The sequence below is a fragment of the Rutidosis leptorrhynchoides genome, chromosome 3 (genome assembly GCF_046630445.1).
Source record: "Rutidosis leptorrhynchoides isolate AG116_Rl617_1_P2 chromosome 3, CSIRO_AGI_Rlap_v1, whole genome shotgun sequence".
In the NCBI taxonomy this organism is placed as follows: domain Eukaryota; kingdom Viridiplantae; phylum Streptophyta; class Magnoliopsida; order Asterales; family Asteraceae; genus Rutidosis; species Rutidosis leptorrhynchoides.
This window is the reverse complement of record NC_092335.1, coordinates 76,101,815-76,129,465: the sequence shown is the minus strand read 5'-3', so window position 1 is coordinate 76,129,465 and position 27,651 is coordinate 76,101,815. Positions and strand designations below refer to the sequence as shown.

Here is a 27,651-nt window from a genome sequence, read left to right as displayed (position 1 = left end):
AAGGTTCCAGATTCTCCATAATTGAATTTGTTGAATCGGTATCACTAGATGATTCTGATTTAATGGTTCGTTCCTCAACAATCTCTGTTTGAATGATTGGTGGCTCCGGAGGAAGGTTTAGTGGTTCAGGATCTACGAACCGTTCCTGAATATTCTCCGGATTCTCAATTGTGAGGTCGGGTTCAAAAAATGGATTATCGGAAATTTGAACTGAAGTACTTGGTTGACTGGATGACGATTCTAAAGAAAAATCAACGGCGGTTATATTTGCTAAATGTCTTGATCTAGTTACAGGTGGTGAACGTACAAAAGGTGATGATCGTCTTGCTCGGTGCATTCACTGAATATCCTATTAGTTTTTAAAAGGAAAGAAAAATTATAATAAGTTATCCAATTAATAGACTTTTCTGATTTTGCCCACGTTTCGAATAGCCAAAAGATGCAGCAGAGGGGCAGGATTCGTTTGGTCTCAATATAATTGAGGACTGTTTGGCTCCAATAACCCGGTCCACGTACAAATCCAACTATTACTACGAACCAGAAAATTTTGATGTCTATCAATTTAACCACTTAAAATAAATTTTCGTAATTTTAAGAAATTTAGATATGAAGTAGAATAAAAATCTATGTCCTAAAACTAGAATAGCGAGAAATAAGAAAGAAAAAGAGTTCGTCGCAAAAGGTCGAAAAAGAAAAAATGGTTGAAAAATAAAAGGTGACGGAAAAATAAAAGAAACTTATAAAAACTTAAAAATACTTGACTAACCTAACCTTATTACTACAACTAACTTAAAATTATAATCGCAAATTGAAATTACTAATTGGAATGATAATTGATACATAGTAAAAGGTCTAAAAATATTAAAGCTTACAGGAAAAACTAAATCCCAAATGGAAATAACTTAAAAAGAAACTAAAACTTAAAAAGGCGTCGCAAAATTCTAAAGCACCTAAATCTTAGTCTAAAGAAAAAGCACTTAAGGAATTCTACGGCAAAGCCTAAAAATCTAGGAGTAAAAATAACTATAGTAAAAACTAAGTTTAAAATTAAATATGAGCTAAAAATACAAAAGTTACGCTACAACGATTAAAAAGGGACAAAATATAAAAATATACAAAAAGTTGTAAAAAGTACAATTTTTATAAAAATATTATTTTTATATTATTTATTTAATTAAACTATTAATTTTACAATTTAATTAAACTAATTAATACTAAATACATAAATTAAATAAAAAGTAAATGTAAAAATAAAACTAATAACAATAATAATAATTATTAGGGTTAAATAATAATAATAAATAATTAATAATCGTAATTAATGCAGGATTAGGGTTTCTGTTCGCGTGTCAGAGAAGCTCCGCGACTTGCGGTATTTAAAACTTCAAACCCCGCGACTCGCGGGGTTCAGAAATTCAGTTGACAGATTTAACTTCGACGCGTTTTCTTTATTTATTTTTTTTTTTCTGTTTTTAATTTTTTTCTATAAATAAAAGATAGTTAATAAAACTTATATTTTTATAAACTAAAATAAAAATAAAGAAACTTATAAAACTTAAATATTTAACAAAATCTTAAAAATGCTTATATTTTTGTTTTTCTTTTTATATTTTCGAATATTTAAAACGTATTTTTACAAAAAACGAATTTTTAATAGAAGTAAGCTAAATTTTTTTTTTTTTTATATATTAGCGTTGCGCTTCCGGCGTTTAAGAGTGTCCCCGGCAGCGGCGCCAAAAATACTTGATGTCAAAGCAGAGGGGTATAAAATACTATTAATTTTTACAAGGAAACACTATTAAATACGATACAATTTTACACAAGATATTTATTTATTTATAGAATGGATATACTTAAACCTTGCTACAACACTTATAGGCAGTGTACCTAATCGTACAGTAGTGTAGTTTTTAGTAAGTCCGGTTCGTTCCACAGGGAAATCTTTAAACAAAGCTCAACGCTATATTAGTTTACTTTTATAAAAATACAAACATATATATAAGTAATATTATTACTATAAAGGGGGGGTTTTACCGTTTAATGACCGGTTTGTCGATTTTAAAACTTTAGTCGCAGTTAAAACCTAATGTAAAATATTAAATAAATACAAGACTTAAATTAAAGCGTAAAGTAAATAACGATAATGAAATTGCGAATAATAAAATTGCGATAAAATAAAATTGCGATAATTAAAAAGTACGATAATTAAAAGTGCGATTAAATAACAATAAATAAAAGTGCGATAATTAGAAGTGCAATTAAATATAAAATAAAGGAAATTAAATATGAAATAAAAGAATTATGCTTATTTAAACTTCCGTAATCATGATGTTTGACGTGTTGATTTTAGTTTTATGCCCATGGGTTAATTGTCCTTTGTCCTGGATTATTTAATATGTCCGTCTGGTTTTTGTCCATAACAGTCCATCAGTCATAAATATAAAGTGCGAGTGTCCTCGTCAAATTATTATTATACCCGAAGTTAAATATTCCAACTAATTGGGGATTCGAATTGTAACAAGGTTTTAATACTTTGTTTAATGAATACACCAGGTTATCGACTGCGTGTAAACCAAGGTTTTACTACTTTGTTAACAATTACACCAATTACCCTTGAATGTAATTTCACCCCTGTTTTAATTATTCTAGTGGTTATTAATCCATTCCCGTGTCCGGTTAAATGAACGATTATTCGTACATATAATTACCCCGCCCATCTTGTCCGATTGAGTGTATATGGTAATTTATAGGGACGCCCAATTGTAAATCTTTATATTAACATTAACAAACTTTCATTTAGTTAAACAAATATAAAGCCCATTAATAGCCCATAGTCTAATTTCCACAAGTGTCGTTCTTTTGTCCAAACCCCAATTATGGTACAAAGTCCAATTACCCAATTTTAGTAATTAGCCCAACATCATGATTACTTCGTTTTAAATAAGCATAATAATAACTTAGCTACGAGACATTAATGTAAAAAGGTTGAACATAACTTACAATGATTAAAAATAGCGTAGCGTTACACGGACAGAATTTCGACTTACACCCTTACAACATTTGCTAACATACCCTTATTATTAGAATTATAATTAAAATTAAAATATAAATTATAAATATAAATATAAATTTTACGTATGAATGAGGAAGAAAAAGATGATGATTTTGATCAGAATTCGGTTGGCTTTATAGGCAGTTTTCAATTTTGGAGCTCCGCGACTCGCGGTGAAAACCTCTTCAAACTCCGCGAGTCGCGGAGGTTACTTTTACAGCTCAGTCCTTGGAGTTTTTCTCTGCCGACGGTTTTTTATTTATAAATATAATATATATAATTAATATAATTAATTATATATTATATTATATTTATATACATAGTTAACTTGTAATTTTTAGTCCGTTGCGTCGAGCGTTAAGAGTTGACTCTGGTCCCGGTTCCGGATTTTCGAACGTCCTCGCGTACAATTTAATATCTTGTACTTTGCGTTTTGAATCTTGTACTTTTGTAATTTCGAGACGTTTCTTATCAATAATTGGAACCTTTTTGATTGTCTTTTGTACTTTTGAGCTTTTTGGTCGTTTGCGTCTTCAATTCGTCGAATCTGTCTTTTGTCTTCACCTTTTATTATACAAACGAATATCACTTGTAAATAGAACAATTGCAACTAAAAGCTTGTCTTTCTTGAGGAATAATGCTATGAAATATATGTTCGTTTTTAGCATTATCAGAGGATCTCGGAATGATGGGGATATTCTTATATGCATATTGTGAATGTCGGTTACCAGGTGTTCAATCCATATGAATGATTTTTGTCTCTATACATGGGACGTATGATTATGAGAAACGGATATATGAAATCTTGTGGTCTATTAAAATTATGAAATGATTATTTATGTTAAACTAATGAACTCACCAACCTTTTGGTTGACACTTTAAAGCATGTTTATTCTCAGGTACGAAAGAATTCTTCCGCTGTGCTTTTGCTCATCTTAGAGATATTAATTGGAGTCATTCATGACATATTTCAAAAGACGTTGCATTCGAGTCATTGAGTTCATCAAGAATATTATCAAGTCATTTATAGTTTAGATATATTATGAAATGGTATGCATGTCTGTCAACTTACGATGAAATGAAAGTTGTCTTTTAAAAATGAATGCAATGTTTGTAAAATGTATCATATAGAGGTCAAGTACCTCGCGATGTAATCAACTGTTGTGAAACGTTTAAAATCGATGTGGACTTCGTCCGGATGGATTAGGACGGGTCCTTTCACTTCAACTAGCACCAACTTTGGGTAATTCAAACCCAATTCACCCAAACTAGGTCAACATTACTCTTTTTGACTCATTTTAACTCTTACTCTACCAAACTTGTCAAACATGACCTATTTACCATTTCAACAATATTTTACAAGTGTTCAATGCTTGACAACACCATTAACACTTACAAATCCTATTTTCATTAGACCAAAATCTAGCTTGTGGCTATTAGGGTTTCATTATAACAACATAACCCAAATTCGCCCATTTTACCCTCAAATGGGTCAAACAAGTCTCTAGTAACCAAAACCCTAGCCATTAACCAATTAAAACCCAAAACTTAGAGTTAGAACTTACCGAGACTATCAACGCGTAGCTAGAGATACAAGGAACAACTTTAATTCTTGCTCCAAAGATCAACCCTCAATCCTTCACTCTCAAATCTCACTTTTAAATCTAAATGGGTGTTGAGTTTTTGGGAGAGAAAATGAAAGAAATTGAAAGGAAATGAATTAAATGAACTAATGGATGAGATTTAATGCTCCCATCAGACTTACACGTCAAATTACCAATTTGCCCCTTAAAGTCATTTAATTTGAGCTAAAACCGGATTCTGTCCAGCAGGACTGCTGCGGCGCGGCCCATTTGTCGCGGCGCGACATTCAACATGAAAATTGACCCTTCTTAACTCAACTTCTGTTCCTGGTTTGCTTGCTTTGCTGCGGCGCGGACCAGATTGTCGCGGCGGCCTAAGGCACTATCTGGCCAGTTCGACAACCTTAAACACAAAAATCGTTTTACACAACATTCAATTCGTTCAAGCTTCCAATACACGTCTAAAACTCATATCTAAGTCTCACAAGACTTAACACTAACCGAAACTCATTTACAAACTTATATAAGCACACATTAACAAGTACATATATATATATATATATATATATATATATATATATATATATATATATATATATATATATATATATATATCTACACAATTACGAATAAACAACGAGTTACAAACGTACAAATGATTAAGTATTTACCTTTCGATACGTACGAGAAAAACGGGATGTTACAAAGTAAGTAATTGAGTAAGTAAAATAAGTTGAACCACAAGATTTGCAACCTTGAAATAATAATAATACATTCTAAAAGTTAATATTCACGAGCACCCAATTATCAAAGCTTAGCTTTCCTTCCATAGAACCCCATCACAATAGTGTTAGAACACACACTGTTTCTCGAAAATATATTTCATCCGTATAACGGTAGCGAACCGTCCGAATGAGGGTTTGTCAAACCCATATGGCCATATAACATAAGTTCTCGCTTACACCCGACAAGTGTAACTAATGATAATCGAATTGAGGATTTTTGTTCAAACTCGTATGTAGAATGTTTGTTTTCGTGTACTTGTGTTTACTTAGTAAAATGAAACGTTTATGTTTTCTCATCCCAAATGTAAGTTCAAAGAGTAAAAGTGGGACTATGATCTCACCTTGAGTGCACGAGTAATAAAGTACTTCAACAAGTAAACGTGTGCAAGGACAATTGCTAGTCTTGACCTAAACAAATAGGTTGTATCAATAACAATAGTCACGATTGATCAAAGATGTTCAATTAGTCATATGGCTCGTTACGACTCGATTATGTAGCATGTGAGTCATGTTGTCAAGTTTCATGCAAGATACAAGTATACAAGCAAGTTAGAATGGTTGCATAAGTATTTGATTAAGTTTGACTAAAAGTCAAACTTTGGTCGGGTCAAAGTCAAAGAAAAAGTCAACACGTTCGGGTCGGGTCCCGAACTATTTTTCTGAGGTTTTTAATCATATATAAGCATGTTAAAACAAGTTACATGTGAATCGGAGGTCCATAGCATAGCAAACATTTTTCTTAAAAATGACAAGTGGGACAGATTCTAAAACAAGGCAAATGTCGCGCCGCGACCAAAGAGTACCGCGCCGCGGCAATCAACGGGAGCTGGTACCTGGTCAGTTTCAATTGTCCAAGTCTCATCCAAACTTCAAACAAACACAAATCACAATCCGTAAACACTTAGGACACGCATCTTATATCGTTGGAAATGTAATTTGACAAGGAACACAACTAAACACATTACATCAATCAAAGACATCATTTGCAATAATCGAATTTCTCAATTAAATGATCAATTAATGTTCATCATTAATGCTTCCAAATTCATAAATGCACAATTATGATTCGGGAATTAAATGCACACATATGATACGCCGTTTCGTAGATAATTACGCATACAATACAACTAAACACTTACAACAACAATTCATGGCATTCAATACATCAAATGTTCACATTTAGGTCTATCAAACCCTAACTAACGTCACCAAAATCAATAATTAAGTTTATGAAGTTTTTTAAGCAACCTTCACATCAAATTGAAGCTAGTGATACTAGTAACACAATTAAAACATGTACTTATAACATTTGACAACATTCAAGCAACCAAATCATCAAATCAAACACACCAAAATTGAAGTTCATGCTAGTTGCTTAAAATAACAAGATCGAGCATACAAATCACATAATCATGCTAGAGTTGAGCCATAGACACTAATTAACACTTTTATAAGTCAAAAACATCAAGAACACAAAATCTAGTGTTTTTAGAAAGTTACCCAAATGAGATGTAATCGGTATGGATTCGAAGAGTTAGATGCAAGGATTCCGAATATGTAATTTGTTTGGATTGATGCTTGTTCGACTTGAAATAGATGATGATTCTTTGGATTGAAGTTTGAGAGAAAATGTTGTAAGTATTAAGAAAAATGGAAATGAAATGGATAATGAATGGATGAGGAAGAGAGTTGACTCTTTGACCTAGTCACCTCTTTGCCCATTTGACAAACTTAGTCCCTCAACTTTGGAAGCGGGTGCGTGAATTACCTAAACGAGATAATTTTAAACGCGTATCAACGGGAGATGTTATATATATATAACGGACTTTAAATAGTTAAACGGAAAGTAAACGGAAAAAGGCGGGATGTTACAGTAAGTTGATCATTGATCGACTAACCACGACAGTCGACCGACTGACATAGTCAGACGACTGACTGTCGCTGCAGACACTATATATAAAGGTTTCGTGTTTCATTGATAGTTTACACACCCCTACGAAACCCTAGCCGATTGATGTCGATTGTTATCATTCCCAGATGTCCAACCCACCGAATAACACATTCTAGGCATCGTTCTAATCTATATTAAGGTCTAGGTTCGACTAATTCGGTCCCGTGAACAAACCGTTATTCGATTAAGGCTAGGTCTAGTGTTTTTCGCATTTAGATCTAGTCAAGATTGATTCCAAGGTCCACTAAATTCATCTACAAAACTTACTAAGAAGCGGCAGCTTGAGAAGTCCCGGTCGGTAGTATTGAGAATTGTTTCCATAATCAGTAGCATAGTTCAAGGAAGTTCTTCCAGTTAACGAATCAAACATGAAAATCTATGAAATATATAAAAATTATACATGGGAGCCATACACTCAAATTTAAGTCATTTGGGTCAAGTTTTCGTGTCACTGGGGTCTTAAGAAAAATTAGACCCCTCGTTGTAAACAGTAAACCAAAACTTAAAAAAAGATCCAATGAGTTTTCTTCCAATCTATTGGGTCCTATAAAAATATAAAAGAACAGGTTCAATAAGCATCAATTCTTAAAGCTCAATAAATAGAGATAGATCAAATAGATTTTGTGAATGGGTCAAATGGGTAGAGTATATAACAAGCTTCATCCCTCAAACATTTTGAATACATTCATGGTTATCTCAATTATTATGTATATTAAGAGTTTTCTTATATATATAGGGGCGGGATCAATGGGGAAGTAACCAATCGGGGGAAAGCGGAGGGAAGCAAATTTTTTTATTTTTTTCTTTTTTTTGGAATTTTTTTCAGGCATTAAGATCACACGAAAATATGAACATTTAAAAAAGATACTTCGTGATGAATGTTAATATTTAGGCGGGAAAACGATCGACAAAAATAACATTCATGATAATATTAATCGTGAAGAATGTTAACGATTTTTTTTTCCATGTTTTGTGAAGTAAAATTTAGCCCGATTTAGAGTTTAGGGTTTGGTGCCCTAAACCCTAAACTCTAAACCGTTCGTGTTAAAAACTCAATCTAAATCCTAAATCTAAACCCTAAACCCTAAATTTCTAAACGCTAATATCTAAACCCTATAAACCCTAATATCAAAACCTCAACATACGCTCGAAAAACACGATAATTGTTATATATTACTTCTTCGAGCGTTTTCCCGCCAAAATAAAAACATTTATCACAGAGTGTCTTTATTAAATGTTCATATTTTATCCAATCTATAATGTTCGTGAATAAAGTTTTTTCAAAAAACGAAGAAAAAAAATTTGCTCCCCCCCGAATGGTTACTTCCCTCTTGATCCTACCACTATATATATATATATATATATATATATATATATATATATATATATATATATATATATATATATATATATATATATATATATATATATATATATATATATATATATATATATATAATAATTGTAAAAAATCAAATGTAAAAGTATATGACCCGTTTGTACCCATTTGACCGATGACCTATTTCGACCCATTACCCAACCCAACCTGGCCCATTTGGACTAGTTTAAAATTTTGACATGTTTGACCCGTGACCCATTCCAACTCAAAACCGTTTCGACCCAATACCTAAACCGACTCAACCTGACCCATTTGTAGGTATAATAAAAATATAATTAGCAGTTCAACTTTAATACAAATCTACTTATACTTCTTTTATCTATCTATTCTATCTACTATTAAAAGAAAGTGATAATTAGTGAATATCACTTTCAAAAAGTAACTTATGAACATTAGATCAAATTAAATCACTTTAATCTGACTATTTTCCATTAGCTGCTTAGGGAAAACTAAACATTTCAGATAGTAATCTGTAGAATGTACACAACGTCAAGTACTCAATCGTTAAATATATATTTATATATATATAACTTTTTGCTGATAGAAAATGATAATTAAGAACATAAGAGTGGTAGTTACAAACACTTCATAAAATTTTACAAAGTATGGTAGCAAATCAACATGATCAAGTACTCAATCGTTCACAACATTTCAAATCAAGCGCGAACTTGCACAACAGGCACTTCAAGATCAACTGATTACGCAACGTGTCGTCACACTCACTGCAGTGACCGTCGTTGTCAATCCCTTGAACTAAAGAGAGATCATGTGGGTGGTTCTGAATCTTGTGAATAGCCCCAAACTTTATATTCACAAACTCATATACGCCTACATCATGGCTGGAAGATGTAACCGTTTCAGACTCAAGTATAAATTGTCCACAACAAGAATGGATAGATTGTTTGCACTCCTTGCAATGATAGAAACAACGTCTTGGATTGAACTCTTCCTCACAAATTTCGCAAAAGTATTGACCTTTATGGTTTTCAATAGGTAAGTAACTCAGACTCAGGATATGTCTGTCGTACTTGTGCCGTATCTTACTAGGCAACAAGAAAGCACATTTGGTATGTAGACATTTTCGACACTTCATACACTGGAACGTCATTTTGTTTTTAGGAACTACATTCAAACATAGAATACATTTCAGGGAAGTATGTGCCATACACCTATCTAAGATGTGATCTGGATGAGCTTCGTGTGCAACTTTTTCCGGTATGAACCCACAATTAACATCAATGTGGTAACCACATTGGACACAACTATAGACAAATCCGTTACATGGTAAGCTGCAAACCCTACAAACGAACACAGACATAAATTTTGAAGGGATATTTGAGTAGAGAGTGAGCGTATGTTTGGGGTGACCTGGGTACTTTGGCAGTTTATCTGGCAACCGAGTGCACCACTCATGAAGAACAAAGTTACAGTGTTGATCTTCATAGTTCGCACACATGTAAAATGGCATACTAGTGATTGGTCTCAAACATCCATTGCATAATAGCTGACACTTCTTCATTGGGTTATGACATAATATCAAATTTGACGTTGAAGAGGTTGTAACTAGAATCAAAGGGTGTTGGTGAACACTGTATTGTAAGGCCACCTCGCTCGTTTCACATATTTCATTTTCGGTTTCTTTAAAAAAATAGTGCTTTAATAAGTTGTAAGTTTCATCAACGAAAGGGAGACGAAGGAGCCCAGTTTGATTCAAGTTATCGATATCATTTAGCCGCCCTGTTAAATTTGAAACAGAGAATCTGTTAAATTTGAAATAGATTTATCACAATGTTTTCAAATTCTGTGAAGCTACATGTAGTCATGAAATCATTAAAAATTAATAATGTATAATTTTACCGGCACCAAAGGGCCTTTGGCCTAGTGGTATCAAGTGCACCCCTCCAACTAGTGGTTGTGGGATTAAGTCCACAAGTGGACATATATGTATATATTCGTGTTGAGTGTGTAAGTTTGCCTTAAAAACAACAAAAAAAATTAGTTTTACCGTAAAATAGGAACCTAGAGATGAGGGTTAATCCTGGTATTATACAAGCGAGATGAACATAGTATCTGCATTTCTGACATTTATAAATCCAAAGTTTCTGATTATAAAAGAGGCTACTGCATACCCTGCATGGGGGATCAAATTCAGCCTTCTGATATCCTCTTGGAAAGGAATAAGAAAGAGTCAATAAGTGAGAATGAGAGCGATAATTATTTGTAGCTTGTTGAATTAACAACAATTCTGGCATGAGTGCACATTTACTATGAATGAAATAATTAACACAAGTGGTACACATATAGAAGATTCCTTTATGTTCTTCACCACAAGCATGACACTTGCACTTATGTTCATTAATGGTAGCTACTAAAGGGTGTTGGTGGCTAGGGTGATATACGGTTCTGTCTTTTGCCCTTGACATAGCACAATGTATATCAACTTTAAAATCACATTCAGAACACTGATAACAAACCATATCACCTTTACGGCCACTTCCACATATACCACAATACCATTCATAATACCTATAATTCACGTGGAAAAGAATAAGATTATGTTTTGAATGCGATGTGTGTTTTAACGTTAGGGGAAGATCTGCACAAGAATTGTGAATCAAGTAGTCACACAAATTAGCACATTTATAGTAATATCTGTGAAACCAATTGATTTCTTTCTTGCACCGATCACATTTATGTTGAAAGCCTTGTTTCCTGACTAAATCATCAGTTTCATCATCATATTCTTCTTCATATTGTGGATAGTCTGGTTGCATATCTACGAGACAAAGTGGATGTTCGTTATCATGTTCAACCACCTCCATTATGGTTGTATTTTGAGATTGAATATATTGGATAGGATTGGATTAGATTGGATTATATGTTACTCAGTACTTATAAGCAAGTGATATCTCTACAACACAAATCTTGAGGTTGAGTAGGTATCATGTTTCTATTATGCAAAGCTTTGTATCTTTATTTTTGTATATTAAATTTTCATCTTTTTCAAAAGAAGAGAATGAATCACATTAAAAGCGATGCTTACAAATTTGTTCTATTAATTTTGCTTAACGTTGAGTGTAAGCCATGTAAACCAAATTAAATATTTAAATTTGATTATTAGAAATTAGTAGAGTACAAGTAGCCATGATTTATATAAATAAATCTAGACTAAGGGATATTCGTTGAAGTGTATAACTTGAATAAGTAAAGCACGGTGATGTCTAACCATGACTATGGGGTTGACCATATATGTTGTTGATAATCTCCCATGGCTTTAACTGTTGAGTCAAACTATATAACACAAAATACATTACAGCATAAAGTATCTCTACCTTTCACTCAAGGATCAAGATATAGTAGTAATTAGAATGTAATTTGCAATATATTTGGTATAGCTAGCAAGCCAAAACATAATGTAATTCACTTTTAATAATTATATTATATAATTATTATATTTTTGAGACCTTATTGGAATTTTTATAGATTAAAAACGCGAGAAATTAACGATTATCGATTCGGTTTGCGTTTACGATGACTTATTCTATTTTACATACGAAATATAGGGTTAGTTGAATCGGTATCCTTCTTCAAGATTTGTTCAATTGTTTAATTTTATCAAAACTTTAGTTCAATAATTGTAATGTTCATCGATCAATTGTAATGTTCATCCATCAATTGTATTGTTTATCAATTAATCGCAGGTTGTTAATGAGGTTTCCATACATCACTCAATGTTTAAAGGTATGTAATATTTAAGAACCCTAATATTTTATTCTGTACCATTTATTAATATTTTTTTTATGAAAAAAGCTCTAATTTTGATTTATCCTAATCGATATTGTTCAGATAAGTTTATCTACGTCATTTTCAGTGTTTATTTTATTTCAATATTGAGGTGAATTGCAAGCAAGTAGGTGATGATGAACTCAAGCATCTTTAACGGAAGCCATATTCTTGTATAAGACCATAAACCGTTTTTGATTAGAGTAGTTTCAACTACACTTGTGACCTGTGATGTAGATGTTGTAGCTGCAGGTTTTAAAGGTGACATGTGATGTACTAGGTTGGGTAAGTTTTAGCCACATCTTTATAAGAATTCTGCAATTCTGCAATTATGTACACTCAAATATGCAATTATGCGCATTCGAGTACCTTTATCGAGTGTCTTATAGCTCTAGATAGTAGATACAAAAGATGTAGTTTTCTTACTCAAAGGTCGAATCTCCATTATTAACCAGAAGTGTTTTTATGTTATTTGTATTCTGTATCAAACAGATGGGTGGCAAGCCTGTCGGCGAAGTCCAATTGGACGCAAGTGAAGGAAAGGATGGTTCAACAAAACAAATCTCCATGCTTTTCTGCATTTGGTTGCACTGATGTTTTAAGGTTGCTGAAGGATGAAGGACGAAAACTGAAACTCCCAAACGTCTTCAGCAAAAGGAAGGGCATTGAGGTAATGCCTCTAAATTTTTTTATTATTACGTTTGTCTTTAATTTGTGTTTTTGTAACTTCATCAGGTTGTATATGAAAATATTGGCTACATGGGTAAGGCTACAACTATGGCGAATTTGACCTCACTTAGATTTTCAATAACACGAGATTGATTGTGATTTGTATACTTGATTCATATTAGCATGACACTATGTACTCTCAATTGATAAGATTGTTGATAAATAACAATCATCTAATATTTGATTAACTACGTATGTTGTTTGCTTCAGGTTACATGAGTGATAAGGTATTTATATGAATAGTAATTTTCAATTCCTTCTAGGTACTGAAAATGCATCTAATTTCTTAGATATGATGTATGATATGTAGTTCAATTTTACAATAGGCCAGAGCTTGGTCAATTAAGGGATCACTTGAGGTAATTGCATTGCTCATATTCATTGATTATTATGATTTATGATCCGGTTATCTTGGGTTTAGATTTGGTTTATATAAATTCGGTTTCATTCATAGATGGAATTTTGATAAATTCAGTTTCAATCACTGATATCGTGTTTGTTTAGTGTTATGTTGTTATAGTCAGGTAGCTTCAAGGCTCACCAAAATACACCCAACTTCAAGACTCTTATTAATTGGGAGGTGATACTCACACACCAATAATTGATGCATACACACTTTTTAGCACGAAATTTACAGTTATATCCCTAAGTTTATCTAGAGAGATGAACCTTCATAATTATAAATTAAGGGTATAATAGTACATTTGTGTGGATGGATCAATTTTTAGTGTGTATCATCTCCCTAATTAAAATGCCAGAATACCATCTGTATAAAATGTAATTTGGTAGGTTGATCATCTTCTTTATTATGTTTTTGGATAGACTTATCTTTTGCTTATATGGCATTGCTTGAGTCCTTAATCGAAAGGTTATGGTCGATGATTTGAACCAACTTTTCAATATCATTAATCTCGTATTTGTGTAGTTATGTGTAGGTTATTTCATTTCACAGTCGATGTCTCAAAATGGAGATGTTGGATAGGTTAGGTGGTGGGTCAATGATAATGGTGTTCAAATGGGTAATATTTTGTATTTCTTAAAATGGGTTAGCTTGAGTTGTCACATTGTCTCTTTTCCAAATTGATATCTTATTAGTATTCTTATTATTAATTCATAACCTGTTTGTAAGTTCAATGAAATTGGGTTACACATGTTCTCACTTGACCATTTAAGAAATATTTATTAATCAAATCATCTATGGGTTCAAATTTGCAACTTTAATGTTTTTTAAATGTGACTAATATACATAAAGTTGTAACATGTAAATATGGCTATGAGAGTTCAACAGGTGGATCATGGCTCAAAATTCAGTCGGTTCATATATAACATTTTAATAAAGTCTGTACATTGATTCATATAAATAACATGGTTGAGAATCTCTTCGATTATATGTGCTTAGGAGTTGTCTTCCCTTGTGTTAATGCTTTGGAGGTCCCAATATTAGACGTACATATTTGTCTATCACCTTTGTATTTAATGTAGTATATCTTTGTATTTAATGTAGGATATATCTTCCCCTTATATCTTCCCCTTAATGTAAGATATACTACATTAAATACAAAGGTGATAGACAAATATGTACGGCTAATACTCCCCCGCAGTCGAAGCTATCGGTTTTCGTATGCAAAGACTGGACCGAAATTCGTTAAAGAGTAGTCGAGGTAACCCTGTAGTGAATATATCCGCAATCTGAAAGCGTGTCGGTACGTGTAAAACACGCACTTGTCCCCGCGAGACTTTTTCTCTGACAAAGTGGATGTCAAGCTCGATATGCTTAGTTCTTTGGTGCTGAACTGGATTGCCAGATAAATAAATGGCACTAACATTATCGCAGAATACTATGGTGGCTTTCATAATTGGGCAAGTGAGCTCGAGTAGTAAGTTACGGATCCAACATGATTCAGCGACTACATTTGCCACTCCTCGATATTCGGCTTCAGCACTTGAGCGTGAAATGGTTGGCTGTCTTTTGGAAGACCATGAAATGAGATTATCACCCAAGTATATACAGTAGCCGAAAGTGGAACGACGCGTGTCAGGGCAACCAGCCCAGTCGGCATCTGTATAAGAGACTAGTGCATGTGATGAAGTTTTGGAAATGAAGAGGCCGAGACTTAGTGTGCCTTGTATGTATCTGATAATGCGCTTTAGCGCGAGCATGTGATCATCATGTGGAGCGTGCATGTGAAGGCAAACTTGTTGCACGGCATAAGAGATGTCAGGTCGGGTGAAGGTAAGATATTGAAGGGCACCTGCAAGACTTCGATAGTAAGTGGGATCGGAATATAAGTCTCCCATAGTAGCACTTTGTTTTCCATGTGTGTCAACGGGTGTGGCCACTGGGTTGCACGACTCCATACCTGCACGTTTAATAATGTCGCGAGCATATGCCGTTTGATCAAGAAATAAACCGTTAGTGCTACGATGAACCGATATTCCAAGAAAAGAGCTCAAAGGACCTAAATCCTTCATAGCAAATTCACAACCCAACTTTGATATTAAGCTGTCACGTAGTGTGTCTGAAGATGTGGCAAGAATGATATCATCGACATATAATAACAAGTATGCGATGTCTTTTCCATGATGATATATAAATAATGAGTGATCACATCTGCTATGTGTGAAACCAATAGTAGATACATAATCTGCAAACCGTTGGTACCATGCACGCGGAGCTTGTTTCAAACCATAAAGAGTGCGTTTGAGCAAGCATACGTGATTTGGACGATCTCGATCTCTAAAACCTGTAGGCTGATACATATAAACCGTTTCAGTTAGATTACCATGTAAAAATGCATTTTTAACGTCCAATTGATGTATAGGCCAAGACTTAGAAATGGCAATGCTAAGGACGGTCCGAATGGTGGCCGGTTTAACAACTGGACTAAAAGTCTCGTGACAGTCGATACCTAATTGTTGAGACCGTCCATCACCTACAAGACGCGCTTTGTAGCGCTCAAAACTACCATCGGATTTCGTCTTGTGACGAAAAATCCACATAGATCTAATAACATGCATATTTGATTTGCGGGGAACAAGTTCCCACGTCTCATTATCCAACAAAGCCTGGTATTCATCAGTCATGGCATCAACGCCTTGGTCATCCGGGTGTTAATGTTATTAAATCTTTAAATAATAAGAATTATGTTGCATGCAATTATAATAAAATCTCATTTTGTCAATCTTGTGTGTTCGGAAAACATGTACGATTACCCTTTTATTCCTCCACCAACTCTACATTTTCTCCCTTTGATATTATACATAGCGATCTTTGGACATCCCCAATTGTTAGTACTAACGGACACAGATATTATATTCTCTTTCTTGATGATTTCACAAATTTTCTTTGGACAGTACCAATAAGTAACAAATCTGATGTGTTTAACATATTTCTTTCCTTCCAAAAACTAATTCAAACTCAATTTTCTCGACAAATAAAAGCATTCCAATGTGACAATGGTACCGAGTATAATAACTCCTCTTTTCACAACTTTTGTAATCAAAATGGCATGATGTTTCGTTTTTCATGTCCTTATACATCTTCTCAAAATGGTAAAGCGGAACGAAAAATTCGCGCAATTAATAACATCATGCGCACAATCATGACTCACTCTTCCGTTCCCCCGTCCTTTTGGCCACACGCACTCGAAATGGCTACTTACTTACTTAATATTCTACCCAGCAAGCTTCTACATAACTTTTCTCCTACTCAAATACTCTATCGACGTACACCGGAATATTCACATCTTCGTGTTTTTGGTTGTCTTTGTTATCCTCTCATTCCTGCCACCACAATAAACAAATTACAACCACGTGCAACACCCTGTGTCTTCTTAGGATATCCAAAAATCATCGCGGTTACAAATGCTACGATCTTAAAAATAAAAAGTTTATCATCTCTCGACACGTTATCTTTAACGAACACCAATTTCCATTTTCTAACTCCGTCTCATCTACAATTCCCGATATTAGCCGTACATATTTGTCTATCACCTTTGTATTTAATGTAGTATATCTTTGTATTTAATGTAGGATATATCTTCCCCTCATATCATGGGATTATGGTGAGATTTTCCACAGACATCATAGATTTTTCACATGCTATCTTTGTATATTTACCCCACAATTGTGCAATAAGAATTCAAGCAAATTTGTCAACACCTTTATGGTATCAGAGCCTTTCTCCACAATATTCTTCTCTGCTTCTTCTTCCTCACTTCCTGCTTCATTTTCTCCATGGCAGAAAACAAAATCCATCCTGCAGTCACTGTAAACAATATCAGAAACTTTATTCCCATAATCCCATGATATAAGGGGAAGATATATCCTACATTAAATACAAAGATATACTACATTAAATACAAAGGTGATAGACAAATATGTACGGCTAATATAAACCAACTTAGGATATATCCTACATTAAATACAAAGATATACTACATTAAATACAAAGGTGATAGACAAATATGTACGGCTAATACCCAAATAGAGGTATGTTAGAGATTTGAGTATATGATTAAGACTCGAAGAGCACCAATCTATAAGAACTCAATGTTTTTATGATGTCAAGTTGTGAAAAAAATATTTACTTGTGTGCTTGATGATTGGTGTCAGGTTGAATGTCATTGTGTATTCTTCTTTTTTACCATTGGAGTATATATCTGTAAGTTGTTGTAGGAGTTTTAGCGAGCTCTTGATTTATGTGTAATATTAACATAAAACAAGGATTTAACAAATAGAAATAAGTTGAATATGTTAGACTACTTTTATCCATGACATACTTTTCAATGAGACTGACTGTCACATCAGCATTATCTCCGAACTTCCTCCTCGAGACATGTAATATCCATAACATCCTTCATCACCATCTCATGGACCCATCTAATTAATTAAATATACCAATCTACAAGTGTCATGGCCAAAAGTACAACACAATTAACCATAATTATTCTTCCTTGATTATGCTATCCGAAGAAAATATTGAGGACGAGAAACTTGAGGGCGAGTGAGAGCGGATCATAGCATCTTTGCTAATATTTCGGTGCCCTTGAGAGCTAAAATGAGGGCGGCTTGAGGAAGCCAACCGATATTAGTGCTATAAATGCACCAACAATTACTATGCATTTAAGATATTCTCCACGAAGTGGATGTACTCACAAATGGGTGTATATGAGGTAATTAATTGTCATTTTTTTAGCAACATACCCTTGAGAACAACTTAGCCAATAGAACTTTAATAGAATGTTTTCTAACTATATTCGAATATTTTCTAATTATATTAGTATTATTAGTATATTTAGTATTCCATCTAAAATGAAGCATACCTTTATAAAGAACTACAACATATACGTTATCAGCTACTTTAACTTATATAACAACTCTTACGACAAATTTCATATAGTAGTTTATATTATAACCCCGCGAATTGGCGGGTTATAAACTAGTACAAGTTAAAAGATGAGGTGTATACTCTTTTTTATTTTTATTTTTTATAGAAATGAGAAGGTACGAATATTGAACTGTATCGAAATTGAAAATAAAAAACCGAAATTGCTTAGAATTAAGGATCAAAAATCGAACCGACTAAAAAAATGGTACCGATTCGATGTACGAGTATATTTTGTATAGTACCAAATGGAACCACATTCAATTACCATTACCATATATATCAATTACGAGTATATACGTTCCCGGGTATCGTCGTCCCCTCTGATCCACGTCACTGTTCACAACTTTTTTTACTATTCAATTTATTTTTGAACGGCGATTTTTTGGCATCAGTAGATCATTTATTTTAACGACCCTCATCATTTGCATGTAACACACACGTTAGGGCAGAAACCCGAACCCGATCGACGGTACCCGGGAACACATCTACTCGGGCAGTGTCCGTGAACGAATCCGGTAAAACCTCCCTATAGGCAGAAGATATACTTTTTGGTCAAAAATTGAAATTTGTCTGTGATTTGGCAAAGTCATGTTCTGACCTTTTTTAATTCAAAAGGTCAAATTCTTAATACTCAAATATTTGCAGGATGATGTGGTAAAATCTGATTGAAAATTGGTTGAGTAAAAATAATTAATAATATAAATATATATTTATTTAATCATTGATTGACAAAACTGGATCTCACGCCTCACTTCAAATTCGTCACATTTGCGACTAACGCCGACAACTGACACCGGGTTAACAATCGTCACATTCCGTCAAAAATGCCAGCGTGGGAAACGGATTGCATGTAACGCTCGGATGAAAATGATCTTATCATATACAACACCTATTACTCCTCCGTCCCATATTGATAGTCTACTATTTCATTTTTGAATTGTCTCAAAGTGATATTTTTTTTTTTCATAAATAGATAAAAATAATAATAATAATATAATGTTCTTTTATACCATTAACTATTGTATATAAGACAAAAAAGATATAAAAAATATGGGTGAACTGAAAAATAAAATAAAATAAAGTATAATTATGAGATATTTTAAACTGCGTGTTTCTTGTATAACAACTTTTAACGTAGCAGCGAAGCGCGTGACTATCTTTATTGTTTGTATCAGATTCGAACACTGAGCTAAAACAACTACTTAAGCAAGATCACGCCTAAACGTTAACCAAACACTACTTAATGCTAAACTTTACATAAACACTGAAGTCATTTGATATAAACCAGCATAGCTTTTTTTTTTTCTTCTTTCAATAGTGATTCTATAGGTCCTAAACCATGCGCTTGGCACGATATTTACTATCGAGATCATATCATTCTCGATTTACATAAAAAAACATATGCAAATCATAAAAGAACTGTAAAGGTGATTATATGAGCAAGTGAGCAACGGTTTATAGTGTGTCTGCTTAATAATAAGGCGTCAAAGGTTTGCCTTCATATAAAGAAGACGTTTTATTTGTTCAGGTTACTCGAGAAAAAGACATGCTCTTTATTTAAATTTAGGCGCTCTAATCGAGTTTCCTGACAATTTTCTACAATTTTTTTCTCACCACCAAAATATATTGTTAATAAAATAAACCATGGTTCTAATAACTAATAACATGTAATGATTAGATGACTTTAACCATTATCTTTCAATATATTCGCTTATATAAATGATATAACAAATATTTGAGTGGCATTTAGTAAATAAGAGAAATGAGAATGAGATGAACTTTTTAAATGTTGGAACAAGAAACACCCTATGTTAAAACACACTATATTGGTGTTTCAAGAAAAGTAGATTATATAGAAATATTCGCTTATATAAATGATATAACAAATATTTGAGTGGCATTTCATTTCAATATATACTAACTGACACCAAAATTTTGGACGTTTAGCCCCAAAAAACTAAACCAAACGACACATAAAAACACAAATGGAAAAAAACAAATTTGCCCCCCAAAATTTTAACAACATGCAACTTCACCCTCCAAAACAGGAGTACAAAATGTCAATTTTTTATTTTAATTAATAAACTTCACCCGATTTTTCAGAGAGTCATATCTTTCCGCTCGGTGCGCGTTAAATTTTTCCGAGACCACCGTTCAGCTCTAAAAAAACTCAAGAATCCAACGGGACTAACTACACGCGAAACGGATATCGTTAAAAAAACACTAAATAACGGGCCCTATATTCTCGCTCGGTGCGAGTTAAATTTTTCCGAGACCACCGTTCAACTCGAAATAATTTTACGAACACAACGCAACTAACTATACGCGAAACGGACATCGTTAAAAAAGCTTTACATACATATACATACACGTTCAACAAACAACCCAACATACTAGATATATTAGGTACCAAACAACGTATATCTAAATTCGACCGCGCGTCGAATACAACCGCAGCAACGCGCGGTCGAATTTTTTCTAGTTTAGTATATAAGAGAAATGAGAATGAGATGAACTTTTTAAATGTTGGAACAAGAAACACCCTATGTTAAAACACACTATATTGGTGTTTCAAGAAAAGTAGATTATATAGAAATATGTTAAATTCAGTAATCACAATTGTATGACAATTTTTTGAAAATCGGGTTTAAGAAAAAATTAATAGTTTTAACAACAAAATTTTTAAGCAGAAGAGAAAAGTAGATTGGAAAGAAAATATATTTATTACAAATCAAGAATAACACAATTTGAATGATAATTTTTTTGTAATATAAGTACAACAAAAAATTCACAAAAAAAAACATGTTTTACCGAAAAAAAATTATTTAAGCAGAAGCCACTCCAATATATCAGAGCCAGGTTTCGATCCTGGGACCTGTGGGTTATGGGCCCACCACGCTTCCGCTGCGCCACTCTGATTATTGATAATGCATTCTTCATGTTTAAATATAATCTCTAAGTAACTTACTTCAGAAATTCTGACCTGAAATATGATCAGTATCTTCATCAATTACTTCAAAAAATTCCTGCTAAAATAAAACAGAAATCAGTAATCGAAGATTGATCAGAATTTGCAGAATAAAATTATTGAAAGATGAGACGAAGACCAGGAATCGGTGGGTTACAAACTGCTGCCGCTGCTAGGGTTCGTATAAATTCATGTCTTTAATTTTTACATACATACAATCACATATTTATATGTATACATCAATTACTGAATCTATATATTTTACTCTCAAAAACTTTGTTTTCATCAGGATCAATATCGATTACTAGGAGAAAATGTAGCAAAATTGAGAACAGATCTTATGAAAGAACAGCTTTCCACTTTTCGTTCTCAATTAGAAGACTTTGCTCATAAACACAAGGTATTTAGGATTCATTTAACTATCTCTATAACTTGTCTTAATTTTAATCATTAAGTTTTTTATTTAGCTTTGTGTTTGGCAACTCAATTTATGATTGTGTTAATTCGGTTATGATTAAATGCAGAATGATATTCGTAAGAATCCTGCATTCAGATCACAGTTTCATGAGATGTGTGCAAAAGTTGGGGTGGATCCATTAGCCTCGAATAAAGGTTTTTGGGCTGAGTTGTTGGGGATTGGTGATTTTTATTATGAACTTGGTAGGTGTTTGTTTCTTTTCTGCTGTTTATATTGGTGCCTTTATTGTAGAAATTTAATGCATTGTTTGGAAAAAATTGTCAGGTGTGCAAATCGTTGATATCTGTTTAGCTACGAGACCTCATAATGGCGGTTTGATTAACCTGGAGGAACTGTGCAAGATACTAAGTCAGAGACGAAAAGGTGCTCGTGAGGCAGTAACTGAAGATGATTGTTTGCGGGCAATTAGTAAACTGAAGGTACTGTGTTTGTGCTATATAAAAGTGTCATTAGAATTTGTGTTGATATATGTTCTCAATTTAGTCATTTACATTACTTGATGCCACTTTAATGTTCGTTATGTTATAATTATTGTGCTAACATCAGCAGTGTAAGTGTTCAGGTGTTAGGGAGTGGTTTTGAAGTGATTACGGTTGGGAAAAGAAAGCTAGTGCGTTCTGTCCCAACTGAATTGAAGAAAGATCACAATGATATTCTTGATTTGTCCCAGGTTAGCTTTATTATTTGCAGGTGCCATATATATTCTTTCAATATTTGTATCCCTACTTTGTTTTATTTTTAAAGCGAGTTTCTTTATTTTTATTATGCTTTTTAGGCTCAAGGATTTGTGACAGTTGAAGAAGTAGAGAGACGTTTATCATGGTCTACTGGTCGTGCAACTGATGCTCTTGAAAATTTATTAGATGTGAACCATTACTTTCGTTACCATTCTCATATATGTTTCATTGATCCGTATTATAAAAACCTTACGACTTACGTGATTTGTTTTCATACAAATTCATCTCATTCCCCTCACAAAAGTGAATTTTATGTCTACAGGAAGGCCTTGCAATGATTGATGATGGCCACAAAGATGGAAAACGACGTTATTGGTTCCCTTGTGTGTCTTCTGTCTCATCCTTTGTGGTATCTGAGACTTCCTAGCATCCCGATGTGCTCTGAGCGTTTTTCCACCTGATTTCTTAGAGGTCAAATGTTGTTATTTATATTTGTTTCCATTTGAGAATATTCAATGTACGATACACAATTAGCTGAACTTCGTAGCGTTTGCGTTTGGTTGTTCCTAAGTGGTAAGTAATCACCACCCCCAAACAAAGAGGAAGCAAATTGACCCATTTTTTACTGCAAGGTCAAAGGATTTTCAAATTCATCAGAGTTGGAAATCATTTGTTTCGTTGTTTATATTGAAGTTCTTTAGTAAAAATTTGCCTCTCAGGGTTTGTTACTCCGTATTAGATTTCACTGATTCAAAACTTTGTTTTTACAACCAACTCGTATGGCATGGGAAGTGTTGAATAGAACGAGAAATGGCACGTCTACTCTGCTATAGCTGAAACAGCAGATCCTGCTACACCAAGTGCCCCTGTTCACGTTTTAGAGATGTGCATTACTGGTTTAAACAACAGGAATGCGTCTATGTTTTTTTTTTTTTTTTTTTTTTTTTTTTTTTTTTTTTTTTTTTTTTTAAGTCTGAATCATGCTCTGCAGCTGTGATGAATGAAGATTCAGGGATTAGGAAGATATTACCAGAATCTCAGATTTGTGTTTTTGATTTTGACCCGTGTGGGTACTCTATGAAATTACGAATGCTATAGAAGGGGATGCGATCTCCACCATTCAGGCGAAACGTGAAGACGAGTTCAGCTATGTTAGCTTTGAAGCTGTTGGGTACGATTTTAAATCAATGAATTTGAGTATTTGACCCGTGTGATTCAGAGGGTGTTGGCCTGCTTTCAACCGAGTGAGTTCTCTGTATAGGGAACAGTGACTTGAAAGATCTTCACTTGGATATTAACAATCCGAAATTGAAAGGCTACAATGTTGAAGAAACAAAGTTTGAAGCTTTGGGTGAAGGAGACGGTTCGATGGTCTACTATGGGTTTGTAAAGGGAAGAAGTCATTGCGGGCCTCTGGTTTAGTAACGGCATATTTTCTTTGCTAGTCATTGGTTTTTTATTTCTTGATTTTGTTAAGAAACATGTATATGATGACTTGTTTCATGTATTGACTAGATTCAGTGTTTTCTTTTCTATACTCTGCAATTGGTGTATAATTTATATTTATATAATCCAGATGTTTAGCAAATTTAAAAAGTTTGTCTAAGCACGTATCAAACATGTTGGTCGTTCCAAATCGGCATATATAATATATAATAATACGTTAATATCATTGTATTAAAACAATAAGTATGCATTATAGGGCGTTCTGTTTGTGCAAGATAGGGTGGATAGAACAAACATGCTGATATTGTTGATTATTTTACATAATTATTGTTTTTGATTCTTTATTACAGATTAAAAAATAGTAAATTTATAAATACAGATGAAACACTAATAATGAATGTACCCATTCAAATTCAAGAATTTGGCTAAAATTAATGGCACCACAACTGTGTTTCATCCCAAGGTAGTCCAAGTGGTTGGGGCCCTGAGATTCTTGCAAGAGGTCTCAGGTTCAATTCTTGGGGTGGCCAGGGAAGGGTTGGAAACAGCCAGGGAGTATTCCTGATGGGCTGCGTACACTAGAGTATGGGGTCGGATTACTCGCCCTTCCCGGGTAACCCGAACAGGGAAACCCTTACAACAACAACAACTGTGTTTCTGGTATAAACAACTATTTCATGAATAATGTCATGTTAAAAGTAACTTAAAATAGAAATTACCTAGCTAAACAACTTCCTGTTATTACTCTCTGATCTAACAAATGTGCGGTCTAGTTCTATCCAGATCTGAAAATGTTTCCAATCGTACCGGAAACCAATGGACAGGATGTGATTTCTAAATATAGAAAGCTCATATGTGAGCAATTTATCTGGTCTCTTATGCTATATATAACATCCCTTCTTAGTAGTTTATGATCAACACAATCTGTCTGTTTTTATACAACACACATCAATCTCAATACGACAATATGAACAACAGTCAAAGCGCAGAGTACCAAGCTGGCCAGGCCAAGGCCCATGCACAGGTTACATCTAATCTAATACTCTCTCATAGTATCGTATATTCGCTCCTTTAATATAAATTCGTTATTCATATTCGTACACGCATTTATGTATAATCTTGATCTTCTGTTGTTGTCAGGAAAAGGCCGGCCAGTTGAAGGACCAAGCTAGCAGTGCTGCACAATCTGCCCAGGACTCGATGCAACAGGTCGAGTTTTGAGCTTTTTTCTAGACTATGTGTAGCAATTATCATAGCTTTTTTTTTGTAAGAGATATAATCTATATATAATGCAACATATATGTCATGTTATAATGAATTTATATATGCAGGCTGGACAACAAATGAAGGAGAAGGCACAAGATGCAACTGAGGCAGTGAAGAATGCTACTGGGACAAACAATTGAAGCCCTTTCTATATTTTTTTAAAAATTTTCATTTTCCTTTAATTATTCATCTCTGAACTATTAAGAGATGGACAGACATAACGAAGCTTGTTTCGATAATATAATCTAAAGACGCCAAGATGCTTATTTAACGTGTGTGGCTCGTGGTGATCTTTCATTTTTGCAAGTTGTAACTAAATTTTTTTTTATCAAATCTTTGATGTTAAATTGAAAGAAGTCAGCATGCATTTACTCCTCTCCTACATGTTTTGGATCATGTAAAACAATATTATTTTGAGTTTCAGACGTATGAATACAGTTAATATCATAATATGTCAAGAAGTATCAACAACTACATTAAGTTGTATGGTAGATATTCGATTAATTAATATTGTTCGAATGTCATAAGTATAAAAATATAGATATAACTATACTCAATGTCAACAACTTTGAGAATATAGATAAAAAGATAAAAAATAAAAACAAGTGCCTGCGTAGCATAGTGGCAGTGCGTTCCCTTCGTTAGGTAAAGGTCGTGAGTTCGATCCTCACCGTGGGCTCTCGGATTTTTGAAAACAATAACAATATATTTTGTCCCTTCACTTACATTTCTATTTCATTGGAAGTTATATACATGGCCTATAAAGAACGGTATATTCTGTCCTCCAACTTATTGGTTTTTTTCATTAATAGAAAACTAGTTCAAAGTTGTTTGTTTGTCCGGTCTAATTATGGTTAGGGATGGCAAAAATACCCATATTCGATGGGTAAACCCGAAACCCGATATTATTGGTTCGGGTTTGGTTCGGGTATGGGTATAGGTTTACCTTTTTTCGCGGGTTCGGGTTCAGGTTTGGTTTTAAATAAAAACTCATATACCCTACCCGTATGCCCGACCCATATACCCGATTAGTTTATTCAATATATTATATTGAAAGTTACAAACAAATACCAACCAGAGCTTATATCCTACTAGCCCACTTCATAAGGTCCACCTAAATGGACAAGAAAAACATGCATACATTACATCTGAGTACATACATGTAACTGAGATTAATCCTTGAATGCTACTATGAAGAGGCTGCATAACAAGATTCTTTAACATTTAATTCTTTAACATTTAAATCTCAGTTAGTAATGTAGTTTGTAAATTCTTTAACATTTAATTTAATTTGATTTGAATTAAATGGTTACCCGATTATCCATGGGGAAATCCGTTACCCAACGGTTAATTAGTTAATGGTTACCGCCGGGTATGGTAACGGATTTGGGAGTGAGTTTCTTAATCGGGTTTGGGTTTGGTATTGCCTATACCCGACCAAACCCGACCCGATGACATCCCTAATTATGGTTAGTGTGAGCGTTATAAAGTTTTTTCCGGTTGTTTGGGATAATGAATACTTTTAGTTCTTATGTACACGGCGACCTATTTGGAATGGTTCGTGACTGTTTTCCAAACATTCCCTGATCACCTCAAAATTTGAACTTACGATTTGTTAATGTTGAACATCCAAAAGTCCCCATAGTGTAATTATGTAACAGTAAAAAGAAAATTTTCAGAACAATAATTATGAGTGACGTAGCCAATTTCACAGAGATTACAATTAACAACCCATTTCATCGGGGATCACAACCCGTAGTCAAGTTTTCGTTAATTGATCCAGTTAGTGTCACTTGATTCGTCGTTTTTTTGCTTTCCTTTGTTCCAATTTTCACACCCAACCGAACAGGATCGTGGCCAACACCTCAAAAGTACGAGTCCTTTTTTGAGTATTTAATAAAAGCATGAACCATTATTCAATAGGGGCGCAAAAGTTAGTTAAACGTTTAATTACTCATTAATTGTTTGCCACCAAAATGGTTATCTAGGTTGGTTGTCCTATTAAGAGTATATACTCATTTGAAAACAAGAATCAAAAGCTTCAACAACGTTTTTTCGTTTTTGTAAGTCGTGAATTTATCAACTGATTAAAAAAAAAAGTTACAATAAAAATATTTGAACATATTTTACAGTTTATACCACTCA

The 27,651-nt window shown here is 33.6% G+C and overlaps 3 protein-coding genes, 1 long non-coding RNA gene and 2 other non-coding genes across 6 annotated transcripts; 4 read left to right on the top strand and 2 right to left on the bottom strand.

The window, feature by feature from the left end:
• Positions 1-9,395: 9,395 nt before the first annotated feature.
• Positions 9,396-11,592, bottom strand: LOC139900112 (uncharacterized). The gene is made up of 3 exons (XM_071882913.1): positions 10,900-11,592; positions 10,628-10,745; positions 9,396-10,507 (listed from the first exon to the last, which is right to left on the bottom strand). The coding sequence occupies exons 1-3, from the start codon at positions 11,590-11,592 to the stop codon at positions 9,396-9,398; spliced, it is 1,923 nt and encodes a 640-aa protein (XP_071739014.1).
• Positions 11,593-12,470: 878 nt separating this feature from the next.
• LOC139896381 (uncharacterized) lies at positions 12,471-13,801 on the top strand. The gene is made up of 3 exons (XR_011776219.1): positions 12,471-12,511; positions 12,642-12,838; positions 13,046-13,801. It is a non-coding gene; the product is annotated as an uncharacterized lncRNA (long non-coding RNA).
• A 7,717-nt stretch (positions 13,802-21,518) lies between these two features.
• TRNAM-CAU (transfer RNA methionine (anticodon CAU)) lies at positions 21,519-21,590 on the bottom strand. The gene has a single exon. It is a non-coding gene; the product is annotated as a tRNA-Met (tRNA).
• A 112-nt stretch (positions 21,591-21,702) lies between these two features.
• On the top strand, positions 21,703-23,745 carry LOC139896380 (vacuolar protein sorting-associated protein 22 homolog 1-like). The gene is made up of 7 exons (XM_071879016.1): positions 21,703-21,816; positions 21,929-22,039; positions 22,164-22,299; positions 22,382-22,536; positions 22,680-22,787; positions 22,893-22,982; positions 23,117-23,745. The coding sequence occupies exons 1-7, from the start codon at positions 21,766-21,768 to the stop codon at positions 23,219-23,221; spliced, it is 756 nt and encodes a 251-aa protein (XP_071735117.1). The 5' UTR covers positions 21,703-21,765; the 3' UTR covers positions 23,222-23,745.
• A 1,462-nt stretch (positions 23,746-25,207) lies between these two features.
• LOC139896379 (uncharacterized) lies at positions 25,208-25,672 on the top strand. The gene is made up of 3 exons (XM_071879015.1): positions 25,208-25,264; positions 25,381-25,449; positions 25,572-25,672. The coding sequence occupies exons 1-3, from the start codon at positions 25,208-25,210 to the stop codon at positions 25,644-25,646; spliced, it is 201 nt and encodes a 66-aa protein (XP_071735116.1). The 3' UTR covers positions 25,647-25,672.
• Positions 25,673-26,113: 441 nt separating this feature from the next.
• On the top strand, positions 26,114-26,185 carry TRNAT-CGU (transfer RNA threonine (anticodon CGU)). Its single transcript has one exon. It is a non-coding gene; the product is annotated as a tRNA-Thr (tRNA).
• Positions 26,186-27,651: the final 1,466 nt, after the last annotated feature.